This window comes from Bufo bufo, chromosome 4 (assembly GCF_905171765.1).
Source record: "Bufo bufo chromosome 4, aBufBuf1.1, whole genome shotgun sequence".
Taxonomy (NCBI): Eukaryota; Metazoa; Chordata; class Amphibia; order Anura; family Bufonidae; genus Bufo; species Bufo bufo.
The window spans coordinates 272,816,306-272,829,673 of record NC_053392.1 but is presented as its reverse complement, the minus strand read 5'-3'; the positions used below and the strand labels follow the sequence as shown (position 1 = coordinate 272,829,673).

The 13,368-nt window shown below is 37.6% G+C and overlaps 1 protein-coding gene across 2 annotated transcripts in view; it reads left to right on the top strand.

Moving 5' to 3' along the window:
* KHDRBS2 (KH RNA binding domain containing, signal transduction associated 2) overlaps positions 1-13,368 on the top strand; it is a 519,297-nt gene that overhangs the window by 230,099 nt on the left and 275,830 nt on the right. For both annotated transcript variants that reach the window (XR_005778300.1, XM_040428614.1), the window contains exon 3: positions 12,043-12,159. Coding sequence is in view for 1 of the 2 variants with exons in the window: in XM_040428614.1 (XP_040284548.1) it covers positions 12,043-12,159 (117 nt within the window). In the remaining variant the exon portion in view is untranslated. The remainder of the gene's footprint in view (positions 1-12,042; positions 12,160-13,368) is intronic.

Genomic DNA, 13,368 nt, shown 5'->3' with positions numbered 1-13,368 from the left:
TAAAACCGTTGTCTCATCCCGCAAAAAATGAGCCCCCACATAAGATAATCGGATAAAAAAAGAAAAAGAAAATGACTCTTAGACTTTAGAGATACAAATTTTTTTTTTTTGTATCAAAAAGGATAATATAGTCTAAAAACTAAATAAATGTAAAAAAAAAGTAGACTTATTAGGTATCACCACGTCCATAAGAATCTCCTCTATAAAAATACCCCATGACCCAACCCCCCAGATTAACACGATCAAAAAAAAAAAAGGTGCAAAAAAAGATTTTTTTTGTCACCTTACAAAACAAAAAGTTTAATAGCAAGCGATCAAAATGTCATATAGCCCCCAAAATAGTGCCAATAAAACCGTACGCTCGTCCCGCAAAAAATGAGCCCCCCACATAAGATAATCGGATCAAAATTTTTTTTTTTAAATGACACAGACTTTAGAGATACAAAAATATTTTTTTGTATCAAAAAGGATAATATAGTCAAAAACCTAAATAATTGTAAAAAAAAGTAGACTTATTAGGTATCGCCGCATCCGTAAGAATCTCCTCTATAAAAATATCCCATGACCTAACCCCCCAGATTAACACGGTTAAAAAAAAAAGTGCCAAAAACGCTATTTTTGGCACTTTTCCATTTCAATCCGTTTTTTCCAGTATCAAAACAAGGGTTAACAACCAAACAAAAGTTTATATTTATTACCCTGATACTAAAGTTTACAGAAATGCCACATTTGTGGTCGTAAACTGCTGTATCAGTAAAAGGGAGGCCGCAAAAGGAAAGGCCCGACATGGTTTCTGGACGGCCGATTTTGATGGCCTTTTTTATTGACACCATGTCCCTTTTGAAGCCCCCCTGATGCCCCCCTAGAGTAAAAACTCCCTAAAAGTGACCCCATCTAAGAAATTACACCCCTCAAGGTATTCAAAACTGATTATACTAACTTTATTAACCCTTTAGGTGTTCCTCAACAGTTAATGGCAAATGGAGAAGAAATTTCAGAATTTAAATTTTTGGTAACCTTGCCTCACAAAAATGTAATATAGAGCAACCAAAAATCATATGTACCCTAAAAATAGTCCCCCAAAAAATGCCACCTTATCCCATAGTTTCCAAAATGGGGTCACTTTTAGGGAGTTTCTACTCCAGGGGTGCATCAGGGGGGTTGAAACAGGACATGGTGTAAATAAACCGGTCCATAAAAATCAGCCCTCCAAAAACCAAATGGCGCACCTTTCACTCTACGCCCCGCTGTGTGGCCGTACAGTAGTTTACGGCCACATATTGGGTGTTTCTGTAAACGGCAGAGTCAGGGCAATAAAGATACAGTCTTGTTTGGCTGTTAACCCTTGCTTTGTTAGTGGAAAAAATGGGTTAAAAAGGAAAATAAGGCAAAAAAATTAAATTTTAAAATTTCATCCCCATTTGCCAATAACTCTTGTGCAACACCTAAAGGGTTAACGACGTATGTAAAATCGGTTTTGAATACCTTGAGGGGTGTACTTTCTTAGATGGGGTCACTTTTAGGGAGTTTCTACTCCATGGGTGCATCAGGGGGGTTGAAACAGGACACGGTGTAAATAAACCGGTCCATAAAAATCAGCCCTCCAAAAACCAAACGGCGCACCTTTCACTCTACGCCCCGCTGTGTGGCCGTACAGTAGTTTATGGCCACATATTGGGTGTTTCTGTAAACTGCAGAGTCAGGGCAATAACGATACAGTCTTGTTTGGCTGTTAACCCTTGCTTTGTTAGTGGAAAAAATGGGTTAAAATGGAAAATTAGACAAGAAAATGAAATTCTCAAATTTCATCCCCATTTGCAAATAACTCTTGTGCAACACCTAAAGGGTTAACAACCTATGTAAAATCAGTTTTGAATACCTTGAGGGGTGTAGTTTCTTAGATGGCGTCATTTTTGGGTGGTTTCTATTATGTAAGCCTCGCAAAGTCACTTCAGACGTGAACTGGTCCCTAAAAATTGGGTTTTTGTAAATTTCTGAAAAATTTCAAGATTTGCTTCTAAACTTTAAGCCTTGTAACATCCCCAAAAAATAAAATATCATTCCCAAAACAATTCAAACATGAAGTAGACATATGGGGAATGTAAAGTCATCACAATTTTTGGGGGTATTACTATGTATTACAGAAGTAGAGAAACTGAAACTTTGAAATTTGCAAATTTTTCCAAATTTTTGGTAAATTAGGTATTATTTTGTGCAAAAAAAATTATTTTTTTTATTTCTTTTTACCAGTGTCATGAAGATATGTGACGAAAAAACTATGTCAGAACGGCCTGGATAAGTCAAAGCATTTTAAAGTTCTCAGAACTTAAAGTGACAGTGGTCAGATTTGCAAAAAATAGCCTGGTCCTTAAGGTGAAATAAGGCTGTGTCTCTATGGGGTTAAGTTACTTGTGGGCCAATGACTCATTGGCCCACAAGCAAGAAGCAGGGAGGAATCATTACGAATCTGCATTACGAAAATTCCCATTACGAAAATTTGCATTAAGAAAATTAGAATTTTTGCATATTACGCGATCATTACCTTGCCAATTTTTCGAGTAAAAAAATGGTAGAATATAACGAATATTCAAATTTGCGAATATTCGACAAATATTCTACAAAACATTCGTGAAATATCGAATATGACCCTTGCCACTCATCACTATTTATGTAATAGTATGTTTTTGTTTAATAGTATATGTCATACTTTGGTATACAGAGACTTTCTTGTTAACATAAAGATATAGTAATACTTGAATACTTTCAATAATTTCCCAGTTGATGAGTACCTACATTAAATAGATTAACTCTACAAAATAAACAAGGGGATATATGATAATGTTCCGCTGTATTACTTGAACCGATTTGACTTGGAACTACTTCTAAGGGCATTATCAAAGTGGCCCCTCAGGTCTACACCCTTTAACTTGTGTACAGGGATCTGGCCTTTGCTGCAGGCGAACCACCAGACCAATACCCATTGGAGTAGTCTTTTCAAGTGAATGCTGATCCATGGAGGTCAACAGACACTGGTGAGGAGCGCCAAGACATTGGCCACAACCATAGTTAGGGACAGGTCGAGGTCAGGGCAGGCAGAGTATGAGCAGTATGATAAACAGTCCAAGTTGAGGCTGTGCAGCTCAGGGTCAGAATGAAGATCAGGCAAGGGTCAGGACAGGCAGCAAAGGGTCAATTCCAGAAGTCAGGCAAATATCAGTACACGGAACAGACAAGCGAAAAAATGACACAGCTTTGCAGGAAACTAGTACATATTTCTCATGCACTTTCCCACAGTACTGCAGTGTAACCAGCAATTGACCAGGGAAGATAAGGGTGCATGTGCACTGGCCTTTTAAGAGCCAGAGAGAGCACAAACATGCCCTACAGGCAGAGAGAGAGAGCTTACCAGCTGCAAGCAGGCCTCAGCCTGCAAGGAAGGAGCATTGTGCTTTGGCGGCCAAGACTGCTGGGCAGAGCAGGGGAGACACCAGCAGGACTAGACTGCCAGGGCCCTGATGCTATGGAGCAAGGAGGAGGCCATGCCTGCCACCAAGAGAGCAGTAGAGGTTGGCATGGACTGCCACCATGACACATACTTTAGTTATACAATCTGTTACAGTTAAATAACCATATTGTGACTATTTCAATATAGTAATTTATTCCAGGAAACGATTGTGGGCCGTGACTAGACTTTATTTACAACATCTTTTAATATTTGGCGAGAGGCTGACTATTCTGGAAGCAGGTACTTTCACATTGATTGCCTGTACTTTGCAAGTCATTAGGGATTGCAATCTGCTTACAGTGAAATGCAAGTTATTGCTCTGTATAGGTCTAAGAGTTGAAGATCATTTTAAAAGCACACAAGCAACTTACATATTAACAAGCTAGAAGTGACAGATTGGCATGTTTCTTTCTTAGTAGCAAATAGAAAACATATTGATTGCTTTTAAAGTATGTCATTTGGCATTTCACTTTACACCCTTTTTAGGTGAAAAGGAGATATGTTTCATAGTTTACAGTGTAATAAGACACAAACATTTTGCATTAAAATATATGGAATAAGCCAATGCTGAGACTTTGTCATGACGTACCTAATATTACAATGCTTCCTACTAGACATCTTAATTTGTTTCTTTTCTTATCTTTTGGAAATCACGATTCACAGGCCAAAGTATCTTACAATTCAGAGTTCCATAGTCTCACTGCTCTTACCGTAAAGAATCCTCTTCTATGTGTACAAACCTTCTTTCCTTTAGATGCAGAGCATGTCCCCTTGTCATGGTTACAGTCCTGGGTATAAATAGATGATGAGAGAGATGTCTCTACTGACCCCTGATATATTTATACATAGTTATTTGATGTCCCTTCAGTCTTCTATTTTCTAAAGTGAATAACCCTAATTTTAATAATCTTTCGGGTCTTTCTAGTCCAGTCATTCCAGTTATTACTTTAGTTGCCCTCCTCTGAATGCTCAAACAGCTCTGCTGTGTCTGTCTTGTTCACAGGAGCCCAGAACTGTACACAGTACTCCATGTGTTGTCTGACTGATTTGTAAAGTGGCAGGACTACTGTATGTTCTCATCACCGGCAGCTATGTCCCTTTCGATGCAACCCATTATCTTATTGGCCGCCTTGGCAGCAGCTTCCTAAGTCCTTTTTCATGTCCATGTTAGGGCTCATGCCCGTAAACATATTTTTGGTCCATGTCCATGTCCAAATGGAAATATCCAGATCCATCTGTAGCAGTATACTGTCCTATTTGGCGTAAATTACTTTACATAGTTTAGTGTCATTTACAATCATTGATATTTTACTGTGCAAGCCTAGTGACAGTGACCCAATCTGAGTGTGTACTATTAATAACCACCCTTTGTTTTCTATCACTGAGCAAGTTACTTACCCACATACAGACATTTTGACCCAGTCCAAGAATTCTCATTTTATATACTAACCTTTTATGTGGTACAGTGTCAAATGCTTTGGAGAAGCCGAGATATACGACATCTATTGATTAGCCACGATCAAGTTTAGAAGTTATGGTGCCTTTTCATAGAAACGGATTCAATTTATTTGACATGACCGATCTCTCATGAAGCCATGCTGATATGGCATTATTTGCTTATTTTCATTGAGATACTCCAAGATAGCATCTCTTAGAAAACATTAAAACAATTTACCCACAACAGATGTTAAACTTACTGGCCTATAGTTTCTGGGCACTGTTTTTGACCCCTTTTTCAATATTGGTACCACATTTTCTAAGCGCCAATCCTGTGGAATGGTCCATGTCAATATAGATTCCTTAAATATCAGAAATAAGGGTCTGTCTATGACATTACTTAATCTTCTTAGGATACAGTGGGTGTTTGCCATCTGGTCCTGTGATTTATCTATTTTAATCTTTTTAAGATACCACTGCACTTCTTCCTGGGTCACACAGGCCAGGGCAGTTTGACATTCAACATTTCGAAGCCTGTTTGGCGAAACGCATTGGGCAAGTGAGGTGACACTGGGAAGGGGATCACTATCTTGTTTGATTAACTTTGTAACTTGTTGACAGTGATTGTATTTACATTCTGTAAACCCTGTGCAGTACTGCAGTTACACTTGCAGGCTGTGTGCTTGCTTGATCCCTGCACATTTTTCTTATACCGGTGGTGTGCAGTAGACCAGGCACGTTCCAGCCTCCATTCAGTATTACCACATATGACTCTCTGCACTTGTATATGATTATTACTATCCCCTTCCCATGTGCTCTCCTCATATTCTTGCTACCACACTGGTTCATGTTTACTCCCCTTGCTATATGTATTTTTTTAAGTGATATCTGATAAATTACATTTTGCTATGTTGTTGGACTCATGTGCTAATTTGTTGGGTATGCACACCAATTTTTTTAGGTTTTGTTTCATGATGGAGGTGTGATCCCATTAGGTCTCATTGCAGGCTATTATTGCTTTTATTTGTAGTTTTTCAATGCTTCCTCGCTAGCCTCCTGTTTTAGTGACTTAAATGCTTTCTTTTTGTCATTTATTGCTTCCTTTACATTTCTATCCACATAGTTTTTTTTTCTTGTTCCTTACACTTTTTATTCCAATATGGTATGCACCTCTCACAATTAGAGTTTGGGATGGTTTTAAAAATATCCCATTTTGTGGGTGCTTTCTTATTTTTGAGGACTTTGTCGCAGTTAGTGAGGCCAATGACCTAAATATGATGAATTAAAGGGGTTGTGCATGACAGATATTGAATGATGACCTGTCCTCAGTGTAGGTCATTAATGAGTTTGGCGGGGGTCTGACTCCTGGCACCCCCCTCCCGATCAGCTATTTGAAGAGTTAGCAGCGCTCGTGCTGATTCTGCTTCAAAATTACCTGTGAGCTGTTTCAGTTGCAGCAGACAAGTGTAGTCACAACAGCTCATTCCTTTCTCTTCAATGGGACTAGCAGTTGTTAATTACACTGCAACACCTCTATAAGCGAGACCACTGGATTAGTACTATATCTAAAGATTTCCTGATTGTGCAGAATTAGGTGACTCCAATTTCTCTTAACATTTGCCTTTTCAACGTAATGTGGATTACGTGCCAATTACATGGCCATAACCAGAAGTGTTGTCTATCGGGAATTAGTCAGCTTACAATGTTATAGTGAGCATCATGTGCAGAGGGCCCCTGAGGAGCCTGTGCAGAGGATGAGAGTGGCAGTGGCACTGATGAAGTGTTGTGTAATGTGTACTCCCTCAGGTTATTGCTTCCTGGGGTTTGGTGCTGTGAAAAGGTAGTTTGAAGAATACAGCCAGAAGTAAACATATAACAGTCTCTCTTTACTTAGTGCAAATATAACATGTGGCACATCCAGCAGCATTAAATAAAAAGTGCAGTTTCTCTGTCACCAGTTAAGGAGGCATGGTAGTTGTTTGGATGGCAGTAGGTTGGCACCAGCAAACACTTATGGATATAGGTGTCCACTGTAGTACAGACTTGATGTTAATCTGCCCTAGTGATGGTTTAGATAGGTGGTGGTGGTTTTTATTCCTCATACTGCAGCAGTGTTTGGAAAGCTGTATTTCGATGATCACTCTGCCTTCTTGTCTCTCAAGTGTTTTCTTACGGCAGGATTAAGTTGTTCTCACAGGAGAATATCTGGTTCCTGAGTTTCCCTCACAGGGGAATAAGTAGGGAATGAGTAGGAGCTCTGCATGTGGTTCCTCACTCCTCCACTTTTAGAACAGGGACTCTCTTCTCCTCTCCTTTCTCTGGCTCACTTATTGGAACTCCACCTCTTGGCAGGAAGCAAGACCAGCCCACTCCTACCTTGAAGAGACGAACAAGGTGGTTAGCCCTGTTCCTGCCAACCATTGCCAAACATTGCCTCCCCTGCTGGAATAAATGACATAGCATCACATTACATTACATATCATTGCATATAAAACATTACACATTTGCAGTACCCCAGATCTGGGAGTATCTGCAATTGTTTAATCTTCACTAGAGATGAGCAACGTTTTGAAAATTTTGATTTGGCAGCTTCTCGGAAGTCCGAAAAGAAGATCGACAAGCGATAAATCAAGTATATCCAGGCCAATCTGCCTAATCATATTCTGCCCACTTGGTTGCCCAATCTCAGTTTGACGGCTTGGAAGTTACATTGAGGGACAGTGCAGGGATGATGTAGTGGGAAGCAGGATTTTTTTTTCCAAATGGGGTGGAATTTGAAAAAAAAGCAATTCCTCCACGGTTAATTTTTTTCTTCTTTTATTATTTGCGATGTTCAATATGCAATAACACTGACCAGTTACTTTCATTTTCTGGGTCAGTATGAATCCGGCGATACCTTATATGTGTAGTTTTTCTTGCGTTTTGATACTGATAAAATAATAAAAACCTTGAAACAAATCAGTTTTATTTTTTCTTCGTCATATTCTGACCCCTATAACTTTTTTGTAGTTATGTGTATTATACTGTGTGAGGGCTCATTTTTGCAGGGCAATCTGTACTTTTCATTGGTATCTGTCTAGGGGTGTGTACAACTTTTTTTGATCAAATTTATTGTTTGCAATGAAGCAACCAAAAAAGGCATATCAGCCATTTTGACGTTAATACTTTGAATTGAATGTTAATACTTTTTAAAAAATTTATATTTTTCTTATTTTTAAAAACTTTTTTTAATTTTTTTTTAAACTTTTTTATGGTTCCCATGGGGAACTATAACAATCAATTATTAGATTGCTATTATCATAGACTCCATTGCATTAGCATTGGAGCCTATGAGAAATTTACTAGTTTACTATGAGGTCCTGCTACAGGCAGGGGCTCCATAGGAAACACTATGCAGCAGCTTCTTGTCATTCTCAATAACAGGGGCTCCTGCAAACAATAGACTTCTCACACACTTTTATTATACTCACAGAAGTTAAAAACAGCATATCATAAAAGCACCATGTGGAAAACGGCCTGACTCAAGTTTCTCAATACAGCTTCTTCTGGGACCCCAGAAGAAGCTGCATTGTGAAACTCAAGTTGGGCTGTTTCCCACATGGTACTTTTATGATATGCTGTTTTTAATTTTGCATCCGTGAATACAATAAAAGTGTGTGGAAAGTCTAATGGCAGTGCAGTCCTTAACTATTTTGGGTGTCTCACCATTTTTCCTAATATAGGGATCATGGGGTGGCTGGTTCAGAAGGAAGGAGAAGCAGATGTCATCAACCATGGTTGGATTTAGTAGTGGAGAGCTCTGTTCACACAGAGTATACCAGTGGAGGTATTCTTCAATCTGCTAGTGAGACGTTATTTATCCAATTCCAGTGTGGTTTAAATACACGTTTGTGAAATTTTACAATTTAAAATTATTACTGTCATATTAGCAGGCTTTATTGCAAGGCGCACATGTTATCAGTGGGCAGCACTTGGATTTGTATTTCACCAATTAAAAGAGGCTTTTATATATAAATAGTATATAGTCACAAACTAGTTTTCCATTACTGCTCCGTTCCCACCCTCTCGTTCATGCCACTGACTTTTCCCCATATTTTATAACCATCAACAGTACCTGTAAGTATATTTCAGTATTTTTATTTTACTCTCGTGGCCAAGTTACAGATATTATTTTAAAAGCTTTTCCATAAGCCAGAAGTAATGTTGATATCTATTAGATTTGTACATTATATGCACATTATGTTGTTATATTATGAATACTATACTATAACCTCATCTAGAAAACTATCTACTAGAATCTCTTGAAATTGTCATCTTTATAGGCTGTATTTAGTTGTAGAGATTTTCTTTTTTTTTTGATTTGACCTTTTCTTACTGATATTGTCATCATTCTTTTGTCATTAAAGCATGCTTCCATGCTGCTTTGTGAGAGGAGTTACCACCTTAAGCTTTGAATATCTATTCTTTTGTGCCATTGTTGCTGGCAGGTGTATAAATAATTAACTGCATGCGTGCTGTGCATGGATCTCTCCTGCTTAGTCTTACTTTAATCTTCCTCACTTTTATATGTTCAGATAACTTCTTAGCAGTATTGCCTTTGTTTAAAGCATCTCTAGACAGTGGTATGGTTCTTATTTTGGCCGCCACCTGCTATTTTCAATGTACAAACCATACATAATTAAATCATTTCATGCCATGAACCACAGATCTTGCATTTGTGCATTGTTTTTTATCTCATTTTATTAAATATATAACCCTTTGAATTTGTAATCCTTTTTATATTTTAAGCAAGGACATTGACTTCATTTCTGCTGTGTGTAACAGTCAGGATATCTGAAAGGTGTTGTTGTAGAGTTTACTGATTTATTACTTTAATTTGTTTCTTTTCAGAAGGAGGATAATAAAACACCTAAGGTTTAAGTGAATTTTAGGCACAAAATGTATCAATATAATACTTGCACACATAATAATTGCTTACCAGGAGAACACGGGGTTATTTATTAATAGCTTTTCAAACATAGTAGTAATGCCTGTGGCAGACAATCAGATCTTTGCCCACATTATCTCATTATCTGTCCTTAGAAACATAGTGACATAGTCTGCAAGAAGAAGCAAAATAGCCATAAGGTAGAAGACAACTGTCTTTATTTTAGAATCCTTCCGAACTCCACATCTGGCAATCAGAAAAAAATCTACAATCTGCAATAATGTAGAAACCACAACTTACTGACCTCAAGAAAGACATACATGCTTCTTTTAAACTCTTTCAATGAAATAACAGTGATATAACTTCCTCTGGTAGAGAGTTCCATAGTCTCACTGCTCTTACAGTAAAGAATACTCCCTTGTTACCATTATAGTCCTGGATATAAATAGATCATGGGAGAGATCCCTGTATTGGACTTTGATAAACTTATACATAGCCGTCTTTTTTTTAAAGTTACATAACGCCCATTTTAATTTTCTGGGTACTGTAGTCCTCCCATTCCATTTATTACTTTGATCACCCATCTTTGAATCTGCTCCACTTGTTACTTATATACTGGTGCCCAAAACTTTATACATTATTCCATATGCAGTTTGACTAGTGACCCTTCTCTTGAGAAATAAATCATGAAACTCTTCTAGGCTTTCATGACATCTGAAACAGAGAAAACATACAAAAGGGAGTTGTGCAAGCATTAACATGGCTATTTCCGTAGGGGGCTATGAGTATTACAGAAAAAAAGTTATCACTTTCCCTCTCTGGGATATTTTTTTTGCAGCACATTGGGGGTCAGTGGACCCTTGTTCTACTGATTGGTGCAGCTACACTTTATTGAAGCAAAAAAAATATTCAACTGGCGCTGTGTGAAAAAGTAGTTGTGCACGTGTAACACAAAAATTATGCTGTGAAAACTCCCAAAAGATCCACACCAGGATCTGCAGGTGTTAAATGAGGATTTACTTTTTGAATTTGGTGGAGATCGAGCTGCAGATTTCAATAATAGCATAGCAATAAGTAAAATCCATGGTGACAAACGACAGCATTACAGCAACAGATATGGCGTGTAGTTTTAAAAAGCTGCATCAATCCCTATTGTTGTTTTTATGCTGTGAGGGATTATTAAAACCCACATTCAATATGCTGAACTTTGTTGCAGAATCCACCTTGAGGCTTTTGGTTCAGATTTTTAGGCTAGTCTCACAGGGTATTTTTTATGCTGTGTGGACATACCCTTACTATACAAACTACAACCAAATCAATTCATCAAGATTATACTGTAGCTCACTTATTTGCACAGTTGCTTTAATACAGCCACATTTGAGGACTGAATCTAAATGGGGTTCACATCAGGACTTTGACTAGTCCACAACTTTAATTTTGTATTTTTGAAGCATTTAATGGTGCAGTTACTCTTGTGCTTTGGGCCATTGTTGTGGTGTCTAATCCAGTTGCTTCAGATCACATATTGATTCTCTTTTGAATTTTTGGTAAAGAGCATACAAGAACCAAAATTCTATGCACATTTTGAATGACAGATTGTTCAAAAATAGTCCACCTTTCATGGTATACTAGGCTGATAATGGGAACATCATAGACTGCATCATATCACTGGTTTCTTAAAAGTGTATAATTTATTTAAAAATTGCATGTCTTGTAACATTGTATAGAGGTTCTTACTAAGGCTGTCTCCACCATTGAAATCAATTGCAAATCTATGAGGAAAAGTTTGTACAAGTGTACAAATTTATAATTGTACTTCAGTGTAGGTGTGTGTTTCACTGTCCCACAGAAGACACAGGATTGGTCACTATGGGAATAGCATACCCATATTTGCTAGATATGAAACATAGTAGGTGAAGGACAAAGAACATAAGGGAAAATTGGAAAATGTATCTTCATATTTTTTTATGCAAGTGGCTTTTTTGGGTGACCAAAGACAGTTTTCTTTTGCATTCAAAATGGCTGATAATGGTTGCAACTTCCTGTTTCCACTTGCAGTCCTTGAAAATTAACCCTGGAACACCATCCACTACCTTTGCCTGCAGCAGATTAAAATGACAACATTCTTACATGACTCTCTGAATTAATCTATTTTATTTCTTAACTTTTTTAGTTTAATTTTGTGGGAAAGCTACTTGGACCAAGAGGAAATTCTTTTAAAAGATTACAAGAAGAAACTGGCGCAAAAATGTCTATCCTGGGAAAAGGTTCAATGAGAGACAAAGCAAAGGTAAGCTGCCACGTTAAGTAAAGATATGAAATACAGTACCAGTCAAATGTTTGGACACACCTTTTCATTCCATGTTTTTTTTTTTGTTTTGTTTTTGAAGATTCATATTGAAGACAAGAAAACCATGAGGGAAAACACATATGAAATTAAGTAGTAAACAAAAAAGTGTTAAACCATATAAAAGAGTGTTAAACCAGAATATATTTTATATTTTATATTCTTCTTTTGTTTTCAGCTTTGATGACAGTTTTTCACAATCGTGGCTCTCTCTAAATTAGCTTTATGAGGTAATCACTTGGAATGATTTTCAGTTAACAGTTATGCCTTGACATGAATTAATTTATGGATTTTATTTGCCTTCTTGTCATGTTTGAGATCATCAGTTCTGTTGTGCACACCTAGGCTTGGTACACAGTTTCATACAGTCTTTAGATCTGTTCTTCTACTCATTATTGCACACAATATTGCAAGAACCGCTCAACTAAGAGATAAACAGTCCATCATTACTTTAAGACATAAAGGTTAGTCAGTCCAGAAAATTTCTAGAACTTTGAAGGTATCCTAAAGTGTATTTATCAAAACCATCAAATGCTATGATCAAACTGTCTCTCATAAAGACCACAATAGGAAAAGCTGCTGTGAATGCAGAGAATTACTAATAATCAGAGTTACCAGCCTTAGAAACCCAAAATTAACATCACTTCAAATTAGAGCCTACATAAATGCTTTCCAGAGATCAAGTACCAGACATATCTCAACATTAGTTGTTCAGAGGACACTGCAAGAATCAGTCTTTTATGGTCGACTTACTGCAAAGAAGTCACTACTGAGGAACAACAAGAAGAGAATTGCTTTGGCCAAGAAACACAAGAAATGGACATTAGACCAGTAGAAATCTGTACTTTGTGCTGAAAAAAAAAAGGTGTGAGGATGGTTTCTACATGTATTGGTCCCACCGTTAAGCATGGAGGAGAAGGTGTGATGGTGTGGTGGTGCTTTTCACGTGACACTGTTGGATATTTATTCAATATTCAAGGTATACTTAACCATCCTGGTTGCCACAACATTCTGCAGTGACATGCCATCCCACCTGATTTTTGATTAATGGGACCACCATTTGTTTTTTCAATGGGACCATACCCCCAAACACACCTCCAGGCTAAGTAAGAGCTATTTGTTCAAGAAGGAGAGTGATGGAGTGCTATGTCA